The sequence below is a fragment of the Fonsecaea monophora genome (assembly GCF_001642475.1).
Source record: "Fonsecaea monophora strain CBS 269.37 chromosome Unknown Scaff1, whole genome shotgun sequence".
NCBI classification, from domain to species: Eukaryota; Fungi; Ascomycota; class Eurotiomycetes; order Chaetothyriales; family Herpotrichiellaceae; genus Fonsecaea; species Fonsecaea monophora.
In genome coordinates, this window is record NW_019173932.1 from 551,016 (window position 1) to 573,567 (window position 22,552).

At 51.7% G+C, this 22,552-nt stretch overlaps 7 protein-coding genes across 7 annotated transcripts; 3 read left to right on the top strand and 4 right to left on the bottom strand.

The window, feature by feature from the left end:
• Positions 1-106: 106 nt before the first annotated feature.
• Positions 107-1,744, bottom strand: AYO21_00191 (hypothetical protein; the record flags this gene model as incomplete). Its single annotated transcript, XM_022650181.1, has 1 exon — positions 107-1,744. The coding sequence occupies one exon, from the start codon at positions 1,742-1,744 to the stop codon at positions 107-109; it is 1,638 nt and encodes a 545-aa protein (XP_022517507.1).
• Positions 1,745-2,178: 434 nt separating this feature from the next.
• AYO21_00192 (hypothetical protein) lies at positions 2,179-8,070 on the bottom strand (the record flags this gene model as incomplete). Its single annotated transcript, XM_022650182.1, has 3 exons — positions 2,179-7,242; positions 7,303-7,993; positions 8,042-8,070. The coding sequence occupies 3 exons, from the start codon at positions 8,068-8,070 to the stop codon at positions 2,179-2,181; spliced, it is 5,784 nt and encodes a 1,927-aa protein (XP_022517508.1).
• A 1,615-nt stretch (positions 8,071-9,685) lies between these two features.
• Positions 9,686-10,577, top strand: AYO21_00193 (hypothetical protein; the record flags this gene model as incomplete). The annotated part of the gene is made up of 4 exons (XM_022650183.1): positions 9,686-9,796; positions 9,883-10,185; positions 10,244-10,362; positions 10,439-10,577. The coding sequence occupies 4 exons, from the start codon at positions 9,686-9,688 to the stop codon at positions 10,575-10,577; spliced, it is 672 nt and encodes a 223-aa protein (XP_022517509.1).
• A 1,604-nt stretch (positions 10,578-12,181) lies between these two features.
• Positions 12,182-12,799, top strand: AYO21_00194 (hypothetical protein; the record flags this gene model as incomplete). Its single annotated transcript, XM_022650184.1, has 2 exons — positions 12,182-12,314; positions 12,393-12,799. The coding sequence occupies 2 exons, from the start codon at positions 12,182-12,184 to the stop codon at positions 12,797-12,799; spliced, it is 540 nt and encodes a 179-aa protein (XP_022517510.1).
• A 1,234-nt stretch (positions 12,800-14,033) lies between these two features.
• Positions 14,034-14,468, bottom strand: AYO21_00195 (hypothetical protein; the record flags this gene model as incomplete). Its single annotated transcript, XM_022650185.1, has 1 exon — positions 14,034-14,468. The coding sequence occupies one exon, from the start codon at positions 14,466-14,468 to the stop codon at positions 14,034-14,036; it is 435 nt and encodes a 144-aa protein (XP_022517511.1).
• A 1,775-nt stretch (positions 14,469-16,243) lies between these two features.
• On the bottom strand, positions 16,244-16,663 carry AYO21_00196 (hypothetical protein; the record flags this gene model as incomplete). Its single annotated transcript, XM_022650186.1, has 1 exon — positions 16,244-16,663. One exon carries the CDS (start codon positions 16,661-16,663, stop codon positions 16,244-16,246), a length of 420 nt encoding a protein of 139 aa, XP_022517512.1.
• Positions 16,664-20,853: 4,190 nt separating this feature from the next.
• On the top strand, positions 20,854-22,423 carry AYO21_00197 (hypothetical protein; the record flags this gene model as incomplete). Its single annotated transcript, XM_022650187.1, has 5 exons — positions 20,854-21,024; positions 21,093-21,549; positions 21,600-22,003; positions 22,055-22,345; positions 22,400-22,423. 5 exons carry the CDS (start codon positions 20,854-20,856, stop codon positions 22,421-22,423), a joined length of 1,347 nt encoding a protein of 448 aa, XP_022517513.1.
• Between the last annotated feature and the right edge of the window lie 129 nt (positions 22,424-22,552).

The following is a 22,552-nucleotide window of genomic DNA, read 5'->3' on the forward strand; positions in this document are numbered from 1 at the left end:
CCCTCGAGTTTTGTCGGTTTGTGCGGTCGACGAATGATACTAGGCTTGAGAATGAGTCAGAGACAGCATGATCGAATTGGATCCACCGAAAGAAAATGTTGAAGTCTCACCCATTGTCTCCGTAGACCAGCTCAAACTGAGGTTTGCCAGACGTCGGCTTCGGTTGGTTTATCGCCCTGAGGAAGTTCATAAGCACCGATTTCTTGGGCATAGCGGTGGGTGACGAACCCTCTCTTGATGATTGCGTTGCAATTTTGATATTGCCACGTTTCGCATTGCCACGGCGTTGCGCTCGTGGATTCAGAAATCTTTCATCACTATCGGAGTTGTCCAATTGTCGTGTGCCACTGCGGGAGCCTGCACTGTGAAGGGCAGCACGACCTCTAATCTTGAGCCCTTCGGGGCGTAAACCACGGTTGGCCACTTCTTTTTCCCTCTGCTGCATACCTGAAGCGAGACTTAGATTGGTAATCTGGCCTGGGGCGAATGATCTCAGCGACCATCGTGCCGCCATGGCCTTGTTGGCTCGGGGACAATCGCCAACAAGATGGTTCTTACTTGCACAAACGCAGCAAGAGACCCAGAGCCTTGTAGGACCACTATCTGCCAATCCATAGGGTAAGAATCGTTGAGGACATGACTTCTCCGTATGATTCGAAGTTCCACAGATGTCACAAGGTATCGTGGTGACTCTCAAGTCTGTAGGGCAAGAGTCGGCAATGTGTCCGCGGTCACGACAATTTGTGCACCGCTGAAACAGAGGGCAGAGACGGCTAGAGTGGCCGGCAGAGCAATGAATGCATGTGACTTCGGGACAGTTTCTCTCGGCGTGACCGGTTTGGAGACAACTCAGACAGACAGCAGGCTGGTTGAGATCGACCTTGTCGCGACTGACGTGGAAGAAAGCGTATTTCAGTTGAAGTTCAAGCTCGTCCGGGCTCAAATCGGCCAGGTTTGGGCATGCTTGTACCCGACCGTCGACAGCTTTGGGATGTGTGACGGTGCTAGAGAATCTCTCGAGATCGCCCTGTAACTGGTCATGAGCATCGCGTTCGGTAGAAGAGGGGGGTTGCGTTGTCTCTCTTGTAGACGCCTGAGACTCAGTATCCCTGTCTGCTTGTGAATGTGTTTCTCCCTCTTCTTCTTCGTCTTCGTCTCCTCCCTCCTCTTCGCCCATCTCTGCATCTCCCACGTCATGGTCATCAAGCATCATATCACCAGAGAATCGATGGTATTGGGTGGGCTCAACGTTAATGACCATACCGCCATCAGACTCATCTTGCTCGTCAGAGATCTCGATCGCATCGTCCATGGAATCTCCCAAGGGTATTGAGGCGTTCAAAGTACCATCGCGGTCGCTTGTACTGGGCTGCGATGCGTCAGACGCGGCTGGATGGGGCGCTGCACGGAAACCCGTAGCCAGTCTATTGTTCCCAAAGCCAGTGGGGAGGGAGGAGGTTGTTGTAGTGGTGGTGCCGGCAGCGACATTGTCGGTCGGCGACGCGAGGTTTGGTGGGCCATCCTGGTTTGTGGCCGCGGGCGCCACGGTCTGCGAAGCCGCATTGCCCATGGTGGGAGATTGAGAGGAAAGTGAAGAATCAGTTGAAGGAACAGGCACGGAGTGGACTTGACCTTTTTGTCTCGCATCGCGCATCAAGCCGACAGTCGCGGTCCTCGACTCACTCTCGTTGTCATCGTCATCAGAAGATGTGAATTGCACCATCTGAGTTGGAAATGTCGTCATGAGGAGGGACAGGAAATGAAGGGATTCACTTTGTTTTTCACGTCTCGGGAAGCCGCCATTGCGAACCAGCCTGCGCGGAGCGCGGGCGTCGAGGCTGCGTCTACTAATTATCGAGGACAGAGCCGCAAATAAGTGGAAGAAGCAGGTATACCGGGAGTCTAGTTCAATAATCGACTAGTTAGTTTTTACGACTAAAATCCCCCTTTTGTATCACAGCCTTTAACAGATTTGTGTCCTTCCACCTTTTGATTCCTTGTTCATGTCTTCTACAGAGCCCAGGCTAGTACAGGTAAAACAAAATCAACACGTCGTACAGACTCGAACCGAACTGTCCACAAAATACCAGCAAGTTGCAGGGGACAACTGGCACAACCTTCGCCGTCCTGCAATATGGGTGTCTTTGACAGCGACATCCACCCTTCCACCCAACGCACTTATGCCCACATTGCCCTGAACTTCTCGTTAAACTCCTGTTGAAGGCTGGTGAACGCCATCAGAACGTGCATCAAGTTTCCATCCTCGCCAAACTCGAACACCTCCGTCTCGGCCTTGGATGCCTTCGGCTGTTTCTTCGTATTCCTGGTATCGGTCGCATGACCCTCTTTCCTCGCTTTGGCAGCTTTGAACGCGTCACCCATGGTCTCCGGGATGGTTCCGTTGGTTTCGGCCGAGTTGTCGTTGTCGCTCAATTCGTCTTCCCAACTGTCAACCAGCTTTGTCTTCCCAGGACTAGATCCCGCCTTTGTAGCGGTAGATTCCTGCTTAGATGGTTCTCGACTTGACGGCGCCCATTGGCTGAGAGTGGCTTTGTTGTCCAGGCCGACTTCCACGGCTTTATCATCAAGCTCCGACTCGCGCACGTCACCAAAGCCCATGATGTCGCCCATCTCGTTGCCCGCTGACGAGGAGAGCTTCAGGAAATTTTCTAGACTGGTCACGATAGTGGCGAGGACGAGAGAAAAGTCGTTGAGAACAAACCAGATCTCTCCTCTGCGAATCCCATTTTCTTTCTCGAGGGCAACCACATTGCCATGTTTGAAGAAGTCGTAAAGGTAAGCATTCAACAGTGCAGCGCTCTCGTCAGGGTACGTCCCTACATAGGGAACCACGGCTTCCTCCAGCCAGACACCACTGCGGACCATCTTACACAAATCGGACACACTCTTCCACTCGTCTCGGTGGCCCGAGAGAGCAACGAATGCTGAGTTGATGCGAGGTGGCGGGAGGCAAGAGACAGACACGCCGATATCCTCCAATGGCGTGTCTCCACCGCATTTCAGTCCAGTGAGTGGCAAGGTGTCGTCAGGTTCTTTCACGTGCTGGTCAATGTAGGTTGACACGTACGCAGCATAAACGTCGAGTGTTTGGTCGTTGTGGGCCAACAGAATTCTCGCTGCCTCTTTTGGCAGAGGTGGAAGGATGACGAGTGAAGACGACCACCGTGCTCCGTTGCGGCGGGACTCCGAAACCGACTGTCTCAGGTACCGACGACCGAAAAGGTGCGACATGACAAGCATCAAGGTGTGCAAGTCTTGTCCCTTCTGACCATGGATTGGCCGACAAAGTCTGCTGAAATACCCGCTTTTGAGCAAGGCGTGGAAGGCAAAACTTGCATTTCCCGTGTAATACAGGTGAGACACACAACCAGTGAAGTTAAGAGGAGCACCAGAGACGTCCAACAGCAGGTTGCGACGGAGGTATTCGATAGAGAACCGCAGATGATGCAGGACGGTATGTTTCGACTCCGGGCCTCCTAGGTAGATGCGCGGGGATGATAGGATCGAATTGATCGCCTTGACAGCATACGCAGCATGTTTTGACTCGTGCAGCAGGATGAAGAGACGTAACACCAGGGTAGTGGTGATGGGAAAGTGACCGTTGAGGTCTGGCAGCCTCGAGCTGAGCAACCGGCAGACCTTTGAGTATGGGATTCCTTGGAAGACCACATTGCCCAGCACGTCGAACCCTCGCCGTCCCGCTCGACCCGCCGCCTGGCGAAAATTGAGGGCCGTCAGAAAGATCGAGTCTCCAGAGAAAACAACCGTTTTGCAGGGCATGTTGATACCCAGGGCCAGTGTCCCCGTGGCTATGACCACACGCAAGTAGCCCTTGCGGAACAACATCTCGCACACTTGACGGTACTTGCGGTTCATGCCTGCGTGATGGACCCCGATGCCTCGCCTCAGGGCATCAATCAGCCAGTCCGGCACAAAGCGCTTCTCGAGCTCCTTTGCATAATCTCTAAAGTCGGTGGCGCTGACCTTCTTCATATCGGCCAGGTGGAATCCCTCCACGGGGTCGTTGGGATCAAAAGATTCCAGGATATTTGACTCCTCCGAGTTTGCCTCCCGCATCCTCTCAGCCCGTGTGGTTGGTTCGTCGTCGGCATTTCCTCCCTTGGTCTTCTTGGGTGCCTTCTTCTTATTCTGCTTCTCCTGGTTGAGCTTCCAGGCTTCCCAGCTGCTGATTTTGGTGCGCCACGTTCTGCTCGATTCCTTCCAGCGGGATTCTGCCGTCTGCAACTCCTGGAGGAGGCGCTGACAGATGAGTTCGCATGCATTCCGGTCGTAATTGAAAAACAGTGCGGGAAGGGCACCATGGTCGTGGAGCGAGCAGATAAGAGGCATGGTGGTGTCGAGGAAGTCATCTTCTTCAACCGGGCGAGATATCTCGTCTTCGTCGACTTTACCCGAGGATGTCTGGAATGCTGCCCGTCGTGCGCTTCTTACGGGTTGTTCCAACTCTCTCAGGACATTCTCGAAAGGTGATTCACGGTCGTCTACCCAAGTCTTCAGAAGGGCCTTAAGTTTGACTTCCCATTCGATAATGTCGACCTTGCGTACAATATGCGGCAAGCAATTCGAAGGGTTCAGTGACTCGTCCACGGGGAATGCCTGTGTCTCGTGCTTTTTCATGGCGTTCCACAACGTCCAGCAGTCCCGCGGTTCGAGAGTTAGATCGTCGGGTATGCCCCTCGAACGATCAACCAAGCTTGCAATGGGATGCATGAAACTCACGCCGGGGGCGTTGTCAATTCCAACACTCGGGAGTTGCGGACGGACAAACAGGCCATTGAAGAGAAACCTCTGGGGCGGACTGTAGACATACTTGCGGAGATCTGAGTAACGGTGGTGATGCTCTATCATCTCGAGTTGGATCCCGTTGGTCTCCTGAGTCTTGCTCAGCCAATTGCTGAATTCTTGCGGGTTCCCGACCGTCGCCGAGAGTGCGATGATGGGGCACGGAGCGAGAAGCAATAACTGTTCCCAAATGACTCCATCATCGGCCTGGCCGATACAGTGAATCTCGTCGAAGATGATACGTTTGACCCGGGAGGACCAACCCGTCGCATTGGTCGGGGCGAGAAGCATAATCTGCAGCATGTGCGGCACCGTGACCAACACCTGACACCCCGTCGGGTCGTTGACGCGGTGGTCGCGCGTGTGTATGGCCCAGACCGACTTCGCGGGATACTTGAACGTCTTGGAGAATCGGGCCTGGACCTCTGCGGCGATCTGGTTGACAAGGGCTTTAGTCGGCGCAACGTAGACCAGCACCCCGTCATCGTCCTCCTCGAGGATTTGCTTCATGGCATAAAACGAAATGAATGTCTTTCCGGCGCTGGTCGGGGCGACAACAAAGACACTCCTCTTCCGATCGATCTGGTCCAGCACGTCTCGCTGCCACTTGTCCGGCTCAAAATCATGGACTCGACGATCTGGCGCGGAGCCCATGTCCCGGTCAAAGAACGGCCCGGCGTGGACGAGCTGGAATTCCAGTGGAGATAGTTGAATGCCCACGGCGTCTCTCTTAGGCTCGAACAATACGGTTGTAGAGCCAGTGCTGTTCTTTTCTTGGACTTGAAGCGGCTCCAAGGCTGGCAAACCAAGAGCCTGGATCGTGTTGGCCACGTATGCTGCCATCTTCATCGTGATGCCGTGCTCTAGTTTTTTGATCTGGAGGATTTGGTTCCAAATCAATCCCATGATGGTCATCGCATTTGCTCGTTCTTCGTTGGCACATCTCAATGTCCACATCTCAATCAGAATACTGAGCATGTATACCGACACATCGGCCTCCACCGCTTCTCGCTTGTTTCCGGCCAGGCTGCTCAGATGGTTCTTAGCCTTGAGGAAGCGGGACGTGAGGTTTGACTCTTTGACCAGTCCGATTCTCGTGGCATTCCACGCCTCCACCAGTTTGGCCGTGTCCTTGCTCCGCTTCTCCAAAACAATTGCGTTGGCGAGCTCTTTGACATTGGCTCGAGAGCCCTGACTCTTTTCAGCATGAGGTGTCTTTTTTTCACGCCTTGCCATATTGGAGGCTCCATGTCTCTTTGCCGGCCGGCCCGTTGTTTTCTCTACAATAATAGTTTCAGGCTCTAGGACGCCCCCGATAGCATTGGTCAGGCTCGCGGCGTAGTCCCTGGTCTCCTTCATAAAAAACTGGTTCCGTCGATTTGCACGGGCCTTCTGCCAATCAGTCATCGCGCGACTGGTTTTCTGGTCGATGGGCTGTCGATGGTTATGCCAGTGGCTGAGCTCCTTGAAGATTCGCGATGTGTTCTCGTTCCTGGCGGAGACGTCGATGGTAAGTTGTATGGGCGCTAGGTGGGGATTGAATACCGCGTTATTGAAAGGGAGGACTGTGGTCCTAACCTCACATCCGTTTGTTGGTATGACCCTCTTTGTGCCCTGGGTCGATTGGGTTGTTATGTTGCAGCGAACGTCTTGTACAACAGGGAGCCTCGAGGCCTCTAGCTCAATCTGCACATTGCTGGCGCAAGTGTCTTTCAGAAGAGACATAAGGTGGCTGAATGACGAAAACATGGAAGGACCGAGAGTGGCTCGACCGGGAGCCCACTGAAGTGACGACGCAATGTTGAGGAAAAGCCGCCCATCAAGCATATCAGCAAGGTCACACGGTAGCGTTTGACGCAGGACATTTCTTCGCCAAGCATCCGACACGAGAATGTTGAGGGATATGTCGACAAAGTCTGTCAAGAAACTCGAGTTGGTACCCGTGCTTGTATTGTCGAGAGCGCGATCGCAGAGACGACATTCCCGCACCACGATTGTATGTAGGAGCATTGCACATGTTTCTCGTACAGCAGCTGTACCAATTTTGCCGGATCTGAACATGAGACTCAGGGCTGTGACTACCAACAGGTCCCGTTGTGATAGAGGCGGCTTCTTCGTACGTTCTAGAATCGCCAGTATCTCTCCGAGGGGTTTTGCTAGCAGCACGTGGATATTCGCTTCGGTTGGATTTCCATTCTGCATTGAGTCCGGTACATGGTTCTCACTTTTTTCGTTGCAACCGTTACTCTCGACTGCATGGTAATCGCTATAGTCTGCGCGGTCTGTGTCCGGGGACCTTGATTCGGATTCGGCTTGGGATTCCATCTCTGAGGCGGCAGATACTTGAGATGTGTTGCCTTGCATCCGTATCGGCTGGCTCACTCGCATTCTGGTGCCCTCGACAATCATTGCCATGACCTGATGCCATTGTCAGATGGTTCTTGGAACTTGACCCTGGGCAGGACAGGGTCAGCTTACCTTCGTGTCCCGGAACTCCACTGTGGTGACGAGAGCAATATTGTAACTGTGACCGATGAACCAGTGGATCATCCGGCGCAATGCCACTTTCCGAGCGTAGTCAAATCGAGTCTTTTGGGACATTGGTTGAGCAGTCACTTTGTCTCCTTTTGAAATACGAGCTTTGTCAATGTTTGGCTGCAACTCCGAAAGAGCCTGGTTTTGTGTGTTGTCACCGTCATCTTCCGACTTGTCTTGAACATCCAATGATGGAAAAGAGCCGTCATGGCACATGAAGAAGTATGCTCCTGTTGATGCCAAATACTTGTCAAAGTCTTGAGAAGAATACGAGTCGAATACTTTGACTTCCAAGGATGAGGTAGTGAGAGAAATATTGCACTTGAAGTGTTGAATGATTGCCTCCCGAGCAAGGAGATACCTGGAGCGCAGGTGAGCTGGAGTATTCCGTGGAATGCACAAGTGCGCATGTTTGTTGAAGAAAACGAGATTGAATTTGCATTTCCGCTGAAGGAGAGCCCGAAGGAAGTTTTCCACGATGTATGTCGCGTGGAGCAGTTGAAGGCCTGGCGAGAAGTCGAGTTTATCGTCTGAAAACGAATGGAGAAGCAATGAGTCTCCTTCGATGATAAATAGTTCGTCGCCCGCGTAGTCACCTACGAGGTCCACGGTACGAGAGTAGAGGCCATCATACCTATGATGTTTTAGCTTGTTTCTCAGTCAATCAAGTCCGAGAACTTACCAATCCAGCAAATCCTGGGAGTTGACCATTTTGAGATGTTGAAAGGGCGATGAGCCAACAGTAGAGGGCACGATCTTTCCTGTGCAGGTGACAAAGTGAGCTGAGCAGATTCTCGTTGCCAGCAGGGGACTCAGCATTGTTTTAAGCGCCCATGCCGCAGCGCTACGTACATGGGTCTTCTCAGCCCTGTCTCGATAGACTGGGGGAGAAGTGAGCGCTTAAGGGCGTGAAGCGTTGCTATTTGTCGAGAGGGGGCTTCCTCTCCCTGGAGGATGGTGAGTATGCGAGGTTCTTCCCATCGAATAAGAGCAGGTCCACGGCAGCGGGCTTGAGAGAGGGCAAAGTTTGAACCTAGCCAGCCGCAGTGAGGCTCACATTGCAGCCCATCCGTGTGTGCCTCATGTGCTTCTCTACTTGATGTTTCTTGGCGCGTGAATCCCAATGCAGTCATCCAATCATATGACGAGCTTTCTGCATCAAATGACAAGACTTGGCTAGAGCCCCGGAGCGGGCCGGTAGTTGCCTACTACAAACGGTTAGTAGACAAGTTTGCAAGTCGTGGAAGCGGAAGTGGAAGTACGTCTTGATGGCCCAAAGTTCTCATGGCGGCGAGACTGTGCTCTTGCATAGACGTACCACCCAAGGCTTTGTTAGTTGGACTATTAACCTCATGTCAGATCTGGCTGGGTGACCACATTGATGGCAAGCACAATCAATCTTGTAGATCAATCCATCAGGCTCCGCATGCCTGAAATAATATTCTCACAAAGCGATTGTGGCCTCGTTATAAATCAGTGTTGATCAATTCCATCCACCTCTACTGACACATGATTGAAATGGAGGCCCAGATGGCGTGGACTTAAACCACGCTATGATCATGTTTTTTCTGTACAAGCCAGACAGATGCTCACCTGACTGAGAAATGAAAAGGCAGAAAGAGGCAAACAAGACAAAGAGACCACTCCTCTGCCCATGTGAAAATGGGTCTAATGCGGGGACATCTGAGCGATTGAACCATGCACAGAAGCATTCAATGAGGCTGTCTAATGAACGTGGGGGCAGAGCCACACCCTGGCCAGCAACTTCATTCTAGCTGGCACCAGGCGATGATCCGCGAGCTACGGATATGCCGGCCATTCGCAGAGACAACCTCTCATATTCTGGTCTTCTGGCAAACTGCTCGGTCGGGGCCAGCTCGATCACATTGATCCAGGTGCGTTGGAATAGGCTCCCAAAAGCGGGGTTACGCGTGCTCGCAGGACACGGTGTAGGGAGATTGGGTCGTCTCCTCCCGCCAGCCTCGGATTCGTAGGGTACTTGCCCACCATTCCACGGGTAGCCAAATGCTAACTAGCACATAGGCAGCGTGTTCGTATTGTGCCCAGCGAATAACGTTGCTCGTACCTAAAGCAAGAAAGCGGCTGAGGTTGCCTCACTGATGTGGTTCAGGTCGCAAAGGACTGTCAAGGCAGGGGTGTGCTTTGAGCATGATGACCCGGCCACGAAGCACATGAACATGGCCGGTATACATGTTGCTGTGCTTCTCTTGTCTTGCCCATTGTCCCTTCTCGCTCGCTGTTATCTGCGTCTTGTGCTCACGAGACCTCTTAGTTTTCCTATCTGGCTTTCTATTCGGACTTCACAATGAGGAGCAAGAGTGGTGGAGTCTGTTTCAGCTATCTTGAATCTGGGACATGCCGCTTTGGATCGACGTGCAAGTTCGCCCATGTTGAGCCAGAGGAGAATGGTTCTGAGGTAAGTTGCTGCATTCTCAACTTTGCGCCAGTGCCTTTTCTCGGCCGTCTCCCTTCTTCTCGTCCCTTGCTAAGTCCAGTGTTCAGCAGTCTTTCGTTCAAAGCCCGCAACGAAATGACCATATTAGTGATTTCTTTGCCGAATATCCCGACTTCGACTACGATGAGTCTGCAGAAATTTGGCGCGAATTTTATCGCATGTGCGATGAATTTGGTTGGAATAAGAGGCAGGATGAGAAGGAGGAAGCCATGGAGAACTTCAAGTCAGCAATGGTTCAGCAGTTCAACGACCTCTATGGCACGGACGGGGATGACCTGAATGCCTGGCAGAGTTTGTGTCATGTTCTAAATATCGTCCCAATGCCTGTTGGCCTGAACGACTGTCGAAAGGTGAGCCATGATACCGCTCCACTTGTTCGTATTGATAGCAGTCGTTGACCACGAGTAGCGGATTCGACAGACGCATGTCAATCTTGTGGACCTTGTGGACGCTCCGCGAACAGGAGTCCCAGTGAGGGTGTTTGCAAACTTGAAGCAATTGCAAGATTACACAACCGGGACTGGAAAGTACTTTCCGAAAGAACATGCATACGCTGGAGGGTTGCTCCGATTCCTGTTGCGAGATATACTGGGGGCACCAAAGAGAGGGAGGCAAGGTGCACCTCGTGGAAGAAGAGGCTGAGGGCTTTCGAAGCGACGTCTCGCAAGAAGAGAGCACCAAGGAAACCATCTTTATGTCTCTCGGGTATGATATAGGCATTATCAAGGACTTAGTCGTCTAAGATGACGTTGAAGGCCGTCCTCTTTTGTCGGGGCATCAGAAAGCAATGTGAAGGCCGCACCAGACGTTCCTTTGTATGAAAGCACACAACAGTTCTCGGAGTTTACCACAGGCGGAATTTTGCCCAAGTGGTGTATCATCGAATATCTCGTTCTCTCTTGTCCGCCGTTCGGATCTCGGCCATCAGTGCTGCCATCCTTGTCGTGCCGGCCGGTTCTCGAGGACCAGATCAGTCTAAAGACGAGGTAACGGCCGTGAAAGAGCGATAAAGACGCAGTCATATGCAGTACGAGGGCGCGCACCAAAAGTACTGTTTACACTAATTTAAATGACAGATGTTACTATAACAGAAGATTTTCTGAGCTTGTAGGCACTTATACCTATCTCCTAGCCATAAGTTAGAGCTAATAGGCGGTAGCGTAGTCTACATTCTCAATCTTGATAGACGCTGTAGGCACTGAGAATTAAGCTCCGATACCTCCGGGGGCCGCTGTAAGGGCAGCGAAAATAAAGTCTGTTGTCTTTTGATCAGCTTGTCATTCTATTACTAGCGTTAAAAAAACATTTGGTGCGCGTCTCAGTACAAGATCGCCGGAGGAAATAGCTAGAGATATGAAGACGTCATTTTCCAGCATAATCTGGAGAAATGTGGTACAGTAATCAAGACAAACGAAGCTTCTCCGTGTTATTATGCTACGAGTAACAAAGTGTTGAGGGCACCAAGCCAGATTGATCCAAGGTCTGCCAAGAAGTCTGACGTTGAAGGGAGGAAACAAGCAAGAGTTCCACCTGCCGCCCACAAATTAGAGCACCAACGGGGGGTCGTGTGCGCTGTGACCTACATAGTTAAGGTGCCTAGACACCTAGATACCTACGAAGGCACCACGGGAGGACTGATGTACTTGTACTTGTCTGTACCTGGGACTCACACTCGCTCACTAGTTTGTCGGCTGCCTGTTGCATTAGTTAACCCTTTGTCCCCCTCTGGCTGGTGGAATCTGGTGCCCGTCTTTAACTAAACCCCGATCTCTTTCTTGACTTAGATCCCCCTTCCAACTGTGTAAATTATTACCGCCATCACCAATTCCCCCATCCGCCAGCCGAGCCACCTCACCCATTTATATCCAAATCTGAGACTTCGTCGGTCGACCCCGAACACCGTGCGCGTCTCACTACATACCCCTTCTGTCTTTGTGTCTCCGGATTTTATATACTCTGCGCGCACACTGTTAGCAGCCTGTCAACTTAAATTGAATATCTTCTGACATTTATTCTACTTCATGACCACAGACTCCGGTCTACTATCGAGCTTCACCCTTCGAACGCGACTGATCCCGCGACCACCCCCCCCCCAGGCTCCCTCAGGTACGGACGAACCTTACGCCACCTCTCACTTCGCGTTGCTGACCACATGCAGGCCTTCTCACAGTTGACGCCTTGCGATAGTTTCTCCATAGCTCCTCATTTGCACTTCACAAGATAACGTCCTCGCGTTGGCAACAACACCTACATTTTTCGATGACCTCCCAAACAACCCTCCACCGCTCCATCTCCTTCGAAGCCAATGCCAGACTGGCCCCTCCCGTGTCGTCCTACGATCCAGCCATGAGTACGACGAAGAGTGGTCGGAGGAGGCGGTCGAGCAGCATCATATATCAAGAACCTCCCGAGTCCTTAGAACAGATCAGTGACCAGTCTGCCCTCCCAAATCTCAACTCGCAGTGGGTTAATGCAAAAGGTGCGCCGTGATGATGATGAGAGCCACAGCCTGATATTGAAACAAGAGAGCAAGGGACTAATCTAACATTATGCGCAGGAGCCTGGACAATACACCCCGTTCTAATAATCGGCCTCAAGATCCTCTTTGACATCATCCCTGGCGTTACCCAAGAGATATCGTGGACACTCACAAACATAACATACATGGCGGGATCGTATCTGATGTTTCATTGGGTGCGAGGCGTGCCTTTTGAATTCAATGCCGGAGCATACGACAACCTGAATATGTGGGAGCAGATTGACAACGGCGACCAATACACACCCGCCAAAAAGTTCCTTCTCACTGTGCCTATCGTCCTGTTTCTGTTAAGTACGCACTATACCCACTACGACTTCACGTACTTTACCATCAACTTTATGGCCCTCATGGCTGTCGTCATACCGAAATTGCCGCAATTCCATCGCGTGAGGATCGGCCTCTTTTCAGAGCCCCCGGACGAGTGAGGGGCTCACCTGTGAAACATTCTCCAAGTTGGCGGCTTTCTTCTGGTACATCGAGGCGCGGGGCCGATGCGAGTCCTGGTGAATGGCCCCTGCTCCTTTCGCTTTCGTGGACTAGGTGGTTTTCTTCTCGCTTGTCTTCAACAGTCTTTTTTGGGAAATCACAAAAGGAGGGATACCATGGATCTTTGTACTAGCAACAAGGGTTTATGCGATCAAAACAACAATCTCCCGGTCGAAGAGAGAGAGGAAGGGTTGGGCCAGAGAGAAAGAGAGAATCGATAGCCGAGAGCGGATGGGGGACAACTGGTCATGGACCAAGGGCTTGGTGGGGTGGGCAATGGCAAGGTGATCCTGTATCAGGCCGAATATCTGGCGGTGGCGGGGAAAGGGGAACGTGCGACTTGAGAGACACTGGAAATCTTGCTCGTGCTTGTTTCGTGCTTTGGGAATGCCTTGAACAGAAATTTGAGCTCGGCAGGAAAATGATGGATGGGATCAGGAAACCAAAATCTCATGCTACTTTTGTCTCCCTCCCCCCTCACACAAATCAAATCCAAAGATGATATCCTCCATTTTCAGTCCGCAAGTCCGCAAGTCCCCAAGTCCGCAAATCCCCAAGTCATGGTACATTTATGTGCTGTGTATGGGCTCTGTCTACCGGCACGACCGGTACTTTTCTCTTCGTCTCCAGTATCTATCTGTATCTGCACCCGTGTCTAGTATCCAGTGCCCGGTATCCGGTATCCACGCCATCATCCTTTTCGTTACTGACTGACTGACTGACTGACTGCCTCAATCGAGGATCTGAATCCTTGGAATATTATGGCACACACACACATACACACATAGGACTCTCTGTTCGCTCGCGGAGATATCAGGAGCAATTCATTCGATCATTCATTCAACCATTATTGCGTGGTAGGCGTCAAAGAAAGAGAAGGGATGGCACGGAAAGAGAAAAAGGAGTCAACTGTAACAAGCAGGCCTAGATGACGGGTTGGCGGGAGACAAGTTCAAGAGGTGCCTCGAACTTGGATCGAAGATAGGCAAGGTAGGCTTTTGTCCTGATTGTCTTCGTTGTCCTCGCTGTCTTGTTGTCCTCGCTGTCTTGTTGTCCTCGCTGTCTTGTTGTCCTCGCTGTCTTGTTGTCCTCGCTGTCTTGTTGTCCTCGCTGTCAGGGTTGCCGGCGAAGGTGACCTGGTCGAGCAAACGGGCGGTCGTGCCGATGCTGGCGTCAGCGTCCCTCGGGACTGCGATAGACCGCGCTGCATAGAGCGTGCATGACCGCCTTCATCAGGGGCTGGATGCCCAGGACGTGCGCAAAGTGCACAAACTGCAGAAGCAGCTTCTTTACGTCCTCTGTCGCTGTGGCACTCGTTGGCGGTAGATTAGTTGTGTTGCAGGAGTCTCTGAAGGACTTGGACTCTTTTCGAGCTTTGAGCCGCAACCTGGCTGCCATGTAGATTGCATATGGGAAATCGTTGTCCCCATCAAGGATCTCCGTGTCGACAGCGTGGTTGATGTCGTCAGGTACCCACGGTTTGTTGGCGATTCCGTCAAGAGTTGTCGCACCGTCGATCCAAAGTTTGAGGAAAATGTTTGAGGGATTGGAGGCATCTAGAACTCCCGCATCCGGCACACATCCACGTATGTATGAAAAGTCAGGCATCAGTGGCGATAGGGAACGTCAATGAAGAAGCAGATGTACCCCATGTTGTTGCATACTCTCGCTCTTGTGACGTCAGGCATTCCCAGTGCCACCACTTGTAACGGCACTCTGCGTCCTCGCACTCAATAGAGAAGCCTGTACCTCCTTTCCAATTCCCTCGTCCGCACTGACACCAAGCTTCGTCATTGTCATAGCACTTGTCGTTTTCCCAACCCAACATTCTTTCGCTGGTGCTTGACCGCGTCCAACCGCATCATGGCAGCTACATGAGGTAGATTACTGGGTGGTTCAAAAGTGTCTGGAACCGACTTGAGAGGTAAATTTTCCATATCAGGCTCCAGTGCTTGGAATGGAGGGTATGGACGAATGGATTATTTGGGAGAAGTAATTCCGTTGCTTTCTGCGATCGCCGGTATCTTCTTCAAAACTCATCCGGCTGTTTATCATCGTCCATATCATCACTGGTGCGGGAGGTGTGCCAGAATGCTGAAACCGATTACATATGAATGGCCCACTTCCACTTACAGTTTCCTCCGTCGAGTACCGGCGCCATTACCCGAGTGTTGATTTTGTAAGGCAGCAGTTGGGATCACGAGCCCATCGTGGACATGACTTACGGGTCTGCTGAGACAGAGCAGAGGACATCTATCAGCAGAAGGGCACTGTGCATCGGCCATGAGGTCGGAGGTCTGAGGGCCCGGCCTGCACCCTCCATTCCTGGGAGAGAGAGAGGGAGATCTTCAAGCACTCGTATAGTATAGGCTCTTTGAGCAACATGATGGAGGTAAAAGGAGAAGTGGGCACCTACAAGCTGCACGTTCCTCTTGCATCAAAGGCATCAAGAGCCAAATAGCTTCTCCTGCTCAACACAGATGGTCAACAGTCAGTTTTGAAGTGCAAACAAAGGGGTGGGAACAAGGTCATTGATGCCAAGGGATTTTCCCCTGTTGGGTTTGGCGGCTTTGGGATTATCCACTGTCACTGTGAGAGGTACAGACTTCCCGGCTGCTGTAAACCATGACAAGATGTGGCATCAAAAGTAAACAGGGACGTTAGGAAAGCGGTCCTATTCTGCTCTCTAATTAACCGTACATAGTTCCGAGCGCCCAACTTCTTGGTTTGGACCACAAAATACACTATTATCCCAGATCCTCCAGTCGTTGTTCAGCGTGATCTGTCCACCTTCACCTTCACACCCATTGAGCTAGGAAGTTAATGGTTCTTCAGCTCTGATACAGAGAACACACCGAGCAGTGGTATTGAGAGGTTAGAATGTTTCGAGATGAACATGAGAGTCCAGGACAAGGGAGCCATCACGGTCTAGTCATGAGTATTCTCTGGCGATGTAGCACCTCTCGGTGCTCTCGCCCAACCACAAAGCAGAAAAATGTATCCAACGGGACATTCTGTGCGTTTGTGCTGCCCCAGACAGGACCCAGACAGGAGGCAAGTAGCACGGCAGCGCATCCTACTCACCAAGAAGGACAGAAGGAAGACTTGAAGGAGCTGATTCAGACGAGGACATAAATGTAAGCTGCGTGGCTGCCAAAGCACTTTGTCGGATGCGTCAGTCTGGTGGCTCTTGCCTGGGATACCCCCGGCAGGAATGCCTCTCAAAGCGAAAGAGAGGGACCTAGTATAGTCAATGCTTTATGAAGACCGGAAGGAAATGCAAGCACAATCTTTGCTATGTACAAGGTATACTGATTCAAAACCTATACAAACTGTCTTGCTTGACATCTTGACGTCTGGGACTTACCTCCTTGCCTGTCGAATCATGGCCACTGCTGCGGCATTACCGGACTCGAGTTCTTTGGTATTGGAGGAAGGCCAAAGTCAAATGAACGCGGGCTTGGAAGCGCCTTGTCATTATTCTCGAGTCGTCGCAGAGCTTGATCTCTTGCTTCTCTGACAGACTGTAGCTCGTTCAACTGCTCTTCCTGGTCAGTCTTTTGCACTTTCCGCTTGAAGGTTAGTTTTATTTTTCGTTTCCTTCTGCAACACCAAATGAGAAGTGTGACTATCAGGGCCAGTCCTGCCATGGAGCCAATGACACTTCCAGCGATCGTTGCCGGAGGCGTGCGCGTAGATTCTGTTGTTGAAGATGCCGTTGGTTTTGGGCACTCGCTAGAAGTAGCGCTGGCGAAGGCATCGACACTAGAGCTGGGAGTGGCAGGGACGAGGTGCACGGTCATGGTGGTACCTGGTGCTACGCTTGTCAAGGTGGTATTGGAGGCTGATATTGGAATAAAAGGGAAAGGTGTGGAGGATTCTTGTGTACTGGGCGGCGCGGAGGCAGCACCAATTGCACTGGGAATGGGACTGTTTTGGTCGGCAGATGTCCCATCCCCCTCACCTGTTGCCATAACCAAGGGGCTAGTCGGAGTATTGACGGTACTGGTAGCAGCGCCTTGAAGGATTGTTTGGGTTACAGTGACAGTGATACCTGTTCCACATGAGCCTGGGTTGGAATCAGGAGGGGTTTCTGCACAAACACCAGTCCTGCAAGGGTCGTGTGTACAACAGCCGACGTATGGAACAGCGGAACAGTGGTAATAATTCTGATATTCGGGGCACGTCGAAACGTCTCTGCGCCACAAGAAAAACATCGTGGTATGAGGCAAGAATGGAAACCTTGATCGGGTGAAGAGACGCGCACGAAGGTGGTGCTGGAAACGAAAAAGGGTCGATTTTGCTGTTCGGATGGGCGTCCATGTTCAACCGGTGAATGGGAAGTGCCCATTGATAACCTAGAGGCTACCATTAGTACAGGTCTGGCTGTCTTTGTCATTGCAATCTGAGTAAAAATTACCACCCTATGATCAATGATCACAAAGAGACTCCAAATATAGCAGACAACTGGAATAACTCAATTTGCACACCCTCCAGCGCACGAAACAATGAGTCGTTTGTCCTGCCATCTTTGGGAACAAAGCATGAGCCATTCGAAAAGCTCCAAAAGAAACTCTGGCATAGCCCTTGCGATGAAGCAGCGTCGACATGGGAAGCTTGCATTAGACACGCCGGTCAGTGTTTTAGAAGTTGAGCATAAGAAGCTTTCCGTCCTTTCGTTCTCCCATTAGAAATTCGGGTGAAGTACTCTGTAAACTCGACGGTCAAAGCCGTGCCCCTTGCATATCCTATAGGTCCGCATGTTTCGAAACAGGTATGTAAGTAAAAGCCAGTTGGGCCTTGGCTGCAAGGGATGAACCACTGCTGCGAGGTACAGGAACAGGCACGTGGGTTTAGACCAGTGATGCGCTCCACGCGGAAGGAAGCTGTTACCAACTCGTGGCTCCCGTGTCGACCCTGTCCTCGGCGATCTGGTGGTGTATGGTCACCTTGTCGTGTTCGAATAGCCGGAGACGAGCATTTTGGGATAGGACTAGTCAAGCCACACGCCAGCAGATGTGCTCACTCCGAAGGGCAGATACAAATGTACATGACTGTGGAAAAAGGTGGAGCGTGGTGTGGATGTGATCTCAGCCCTCAACCCACACTAGATTGAAGATGGCAAATGGAAATGGCTCAAGGGGAAGGGACTTGACATCAAGCAGCTTTGTTTGCCACTAAACCTGATAGAGGTCGAGATTTAGGCCATGTTTTTTTACAGATAAACTCCCCCCTGAGTGTGGACACGGGCTGAGTCTGTGAAGGTCTGTCTGGGGTTTGGCGGAGGTCATCGCTGTAAACGGCAAGGCTTTAGCGTGAGTTTGATTGCCATGGCCGCGGTGGCAACCTGTCGACAATTTGTAACCGTTCCACATGGGAATTCAGGAAACGGATCCCCACCGAAAGTTCCTCTGAAAAGTGCCTGATAGTGCCTGGCTAAATCTTCCAAGACGGTTGTCGCCTTGACCCTTGAATGGAAGAGATGGCCGGAATGGCACTGTTTGGACAAAAATTAGCGAACCGGAAGGACTTCCTGTAACCGAGCGAGCGGGCTCATTGGCATTCGTGATTCCGCTATTCTCAAAATGACCCCAGACACACGGGAAGGTGGGAATACTAGCCTGGATGGATTCCTTGATAGGCGAAGAGGCTCCCCTTGTCTCGTAGGTCAATCAAAATAGCAGCTCAAGTGACTTGCCAGTGTGTGTGGCGTTCAGCTCGCTACACTAGACCACAATCCAGAGTAGACATGGACATTTCCACGTTGATTGATTGCACCAGAGAAAGTATGCCATTGCTCCAGCACCGTTTGTTTGAGGCGCGATACGAGCTGCAAAGGAGTTGTGTGAAGCCCAAGTTTTGTTCGGCTAGGCTAGCTACCCGGCATTGGGATGAGGAAGCTTGGAGGAATGAGGCGGCACTTCTTGGTCAACGACAGTCGACAGTGTGACAGGTGTAACCTCTTCGTGTTAGCTATACCGGAAAGGGAACTCCAAGATGCCAGCCTCTTTTGACAGGTTACACAGGGAGAAGTCTGGCCAAGCTGAGGGGATTCATTGACAGCAGACAGGCTTGAGAGGCGCTGACGGAAATTAGTCCAGAACCCTCCAACAAGGGCCTAGATAGGCAACAGTTCAATGCTCTCCAGGTGGTGTACCAACTTTGACGGACGACCAAGACAACGTACTCGTACAGTCGCAAAGCTGGCGAGCTACCATCGCCGCCATGCTCGGGAGAAAGACAGAGTTTCGTCCCACTCGCATATCTCAGTCTCCACTTGATCAAGAACCACCATGGCTGGAAACGGCCATGTGCGAATATCGGTATCCATTTCAGGCTACCGGCGTGGGCGTTTTCAGGTGTGACTGCGAAAATCACGATGTTCTGGCACATGCAATCTTTTGAGTTCAACCTGAAATGGCCAAATCCCAATCATTCGCACGGCTGAGGCAGGGGATTCAGGTACAAAAAGTTGATTTTGATTTTAGTTACTCCTGGCGCTTTGACCATCCACGGGATGGGAGGAGCAACAAGTGGTTCATGATTTGAGGAGAATCATGGACCTTGGCACCTTGCCAGTTCCTTGCCTATTGACACCTGGACCAGGGTTCCAGAGTCCAGAGTACCACGGCTGGACCATTGGACCATTGGATGAATACGAGTGGCGGGGAACAGTGGCCCAAGCTCTCTCGCACCTTCCCAGAGTTTTTTCTTGAGGAGACAGAATAATCATCTACTCGTAGCTTTTGCCGAGTTGACACTCCACATTTGACATCTGCTCTCCCGACGCCATGTTGAAGACGATTGAGCTTGGAGACTGCCATCGGGAGCAATACTCGGCGGTTTGGTGGTGAACAGCACCAGTACAACGTCCTTGAGGCCTTGACAGTGGCCACGGACCTCCGACCCTTGCTGAAGACAGAGACCAAGTGTGAGAAAAGTGAAAATGTAGTGGAAGAGCATTGAGACACGAGGGCATGACGCGGTGGAGCTCGTTAAGATTTCTCAGATGTCCCGAAAATGCGACATCGTTGGCTACCGCACCTGACATGGCGTAGACTAGTGGGCGCTAGCTTAGCGAGCGGAGCCTCGATGCCAATGCGATCGCGCCGATCTGTTGCCTGATTCCCTCCTACCACCAATTGGCATCATTGCTCGCTGTCATCGACTCAGATGCCCCTCGCCTTCACCGATCCCGAACTTTGCCAGCCATGGCACTTTGTAAATGCATGACAGGTAGACCGTGGACTAAGAAACAGACAAACAACACGCCTCAGGGAAACCTCCTTGCCTTCAACGGCACCCACACACCCAACCTTCTCTCATGCAGCCCACTTCGGAAGGAAGAGAGAGACTTCTTTCCCCCTTGCTGCTTCTACCCGTCGCTACTTTCGAAGGACCCTGACTAGGACCAGGGGACCAGGTTGCCTCTCGATGGGTCGAGTTTCCCTTGGACACACAGCATGCATGTCTTTGCCAGCCATGGCGCTGTGCCTCCCTGATACCCATTCGCCAGAACCTTGTCAGGACCTGAGCAGCCACCATGAACTCCTCAAATGCATCTCCTCTCAGCAGGTATGACACGTAGAACATAAACCTGCCTCATTGCCCGCGTGTCTCAGTGAACTCTCTCTGTTGCGGCAGGCACGACCAGAGACTTATTTGCCTTTGGACTTTGCAGAGCACGACATCGACTTTGGTTCTGGCTACCTTCCCTCCAGATCATTTACTCTAGCTTTACCTTCTTTCTCCCATTGGCACGTTCAGTTTTCCCCGCAAAACACCCGTTCATTGCTTCTTGAAAGCCTTGAACGCCTCTGGCAAAGCTGTCAAGCATATCTTGACCAGCTGATACTTCCTGTCCTCCCACGTGCGATTGACCCTTGGTCACAGTCGATCCTGTGCTACCTCCTCAGATTGTACCTGGAACAGCTGTCCCCGAAGACGTGTACGTTGTTGCGTGTCATCAGAGATATCACCGCCCTCAACCAACATGGTCCTCTCACTATCATACCGTCGTCCGGCCTATGTTACCTCCTCCCGCGATTCGCTTGGGTCCGAGTCGGACGGCCGAGTCGAGTCCATCAATTCCGGCTCCAGCTGCCCCTATGGCATTCCAGATGCCCTCTCCTTTGACAGGATCGTCAGCGGCGGAACTTGTCCTGTAAGTCAAGAGCTGAAGCTTACTGAACTTGCCAGTATAGCCTCTCGGCTAATCTATTCATGCTGCAGCCTGTGACCACGCGTGAATTCATGGACTTCCTGCGTTACATTGAGTACGACGCCGAGAACCTGCAGTTCTACCTGTGGTATCACGACTATTGCAAGCGCTTCAACGAGCTTCCCGACCACGAGAAAAGACTTGCCCCTGAGTGGACTGCAGACCAAGCATTGGCGGAGAAGACGCAGGCTGAAAAAGAGAAACTTCCTAAGAAAATGACAAGTGCTGCTGCTTCAGTGTTGAAAGGGACAGACTTCGATCCCCATGCGAAACTCGCTCCCCCGGACACTGCTCCTAATCCATTCAACACGCCTCCCAGAACCTCTTCAGTCTCCGCCACAGACCAAGGCAGCCTGGTCCCCTCGAGTCTCGGCTACAGTGAGGACGCTACGACTCTCAGAACAGGAACCACTGAGCACGGGAAAAGAGCCGAGATCGCATTTGAAGAAGCGGGAACTCTTCAGCCATGTATGTTGACAGAGGTCCTTGTGTGTTTCGTTGCACTAATGTGAAATCAGTCACCATCCAACCTTTTCGGGAGGAAATCTCACGCATCATCGCCATCTATCTAGCCGATGGTGGGGCAAGATTGCTGAACCTGTCAGCCAAGGAGAAAGCTGTCCTGGTGAAGGCCCTGTCCGTGACTACTCACCCTTCAGCATTTCGCGATGTCATTGCTACGGTCGAATGGACTCTTCGTCATCAAGCTCATCCCAACTTCATCCGCTGGACGATCTGTAACGGCAACAAACCGAGACAGGCCTTTGCAAGATTCCTAGGTGTGGCCGGAATCGTTTGCGGCATCGTCTACGGGATTGTCATCACACTGAGTTCAGCCAATCGAGGCTGGCGGGCACTGGTCTTTCTCGGTCTCTTTATCGGCGTTGCGACCCTGTTTGCCGCTTGGAAGGGCATGTGCGTTGTAAGTCCTACCAAAATATCTTCTCTCTCAAGGCACCCATTAATGGAACAGGTTCTGCATGGCATGCATCACCGACATCTTCGGCCATGGGAGCTTTTCGGTGATGAAGATGACGCCTCTCCAGAGAAAAAAACCTCGTTTGATAGCTTGGGCTCTTCCAATAGCTATGAAGACGAGCCTTGGGTAGCCAAATATGAGAAGCGCAACATCATACGCAAGATCTTTGACCGCGAAGTCTGGATCCAGGAGCCTGCGCTGCGTCAGATCCAAGACACCATCTTCGTCCAAGCTCTCATCACTGCGTTTGTCATTGGAGCGATCACGACTGCTATATTTCTCGCGGTAAGATGCGACTTCTAAGTGTTGGTGTCACTCCCTTCTAACTTGAATCACTAGGTCCCGCGCGGAAACTTCTACTGATGATTCCGACGGTAGAAGGCCGTCAACATTATGGGTTTGAGGAATTGGGAGGCAAACAAAAGTATATCCCTGGGAAAGTACAATTCTTTGGCAGTGTCACAGGCAAGTCTCAACGTGTTTTAAGTACAT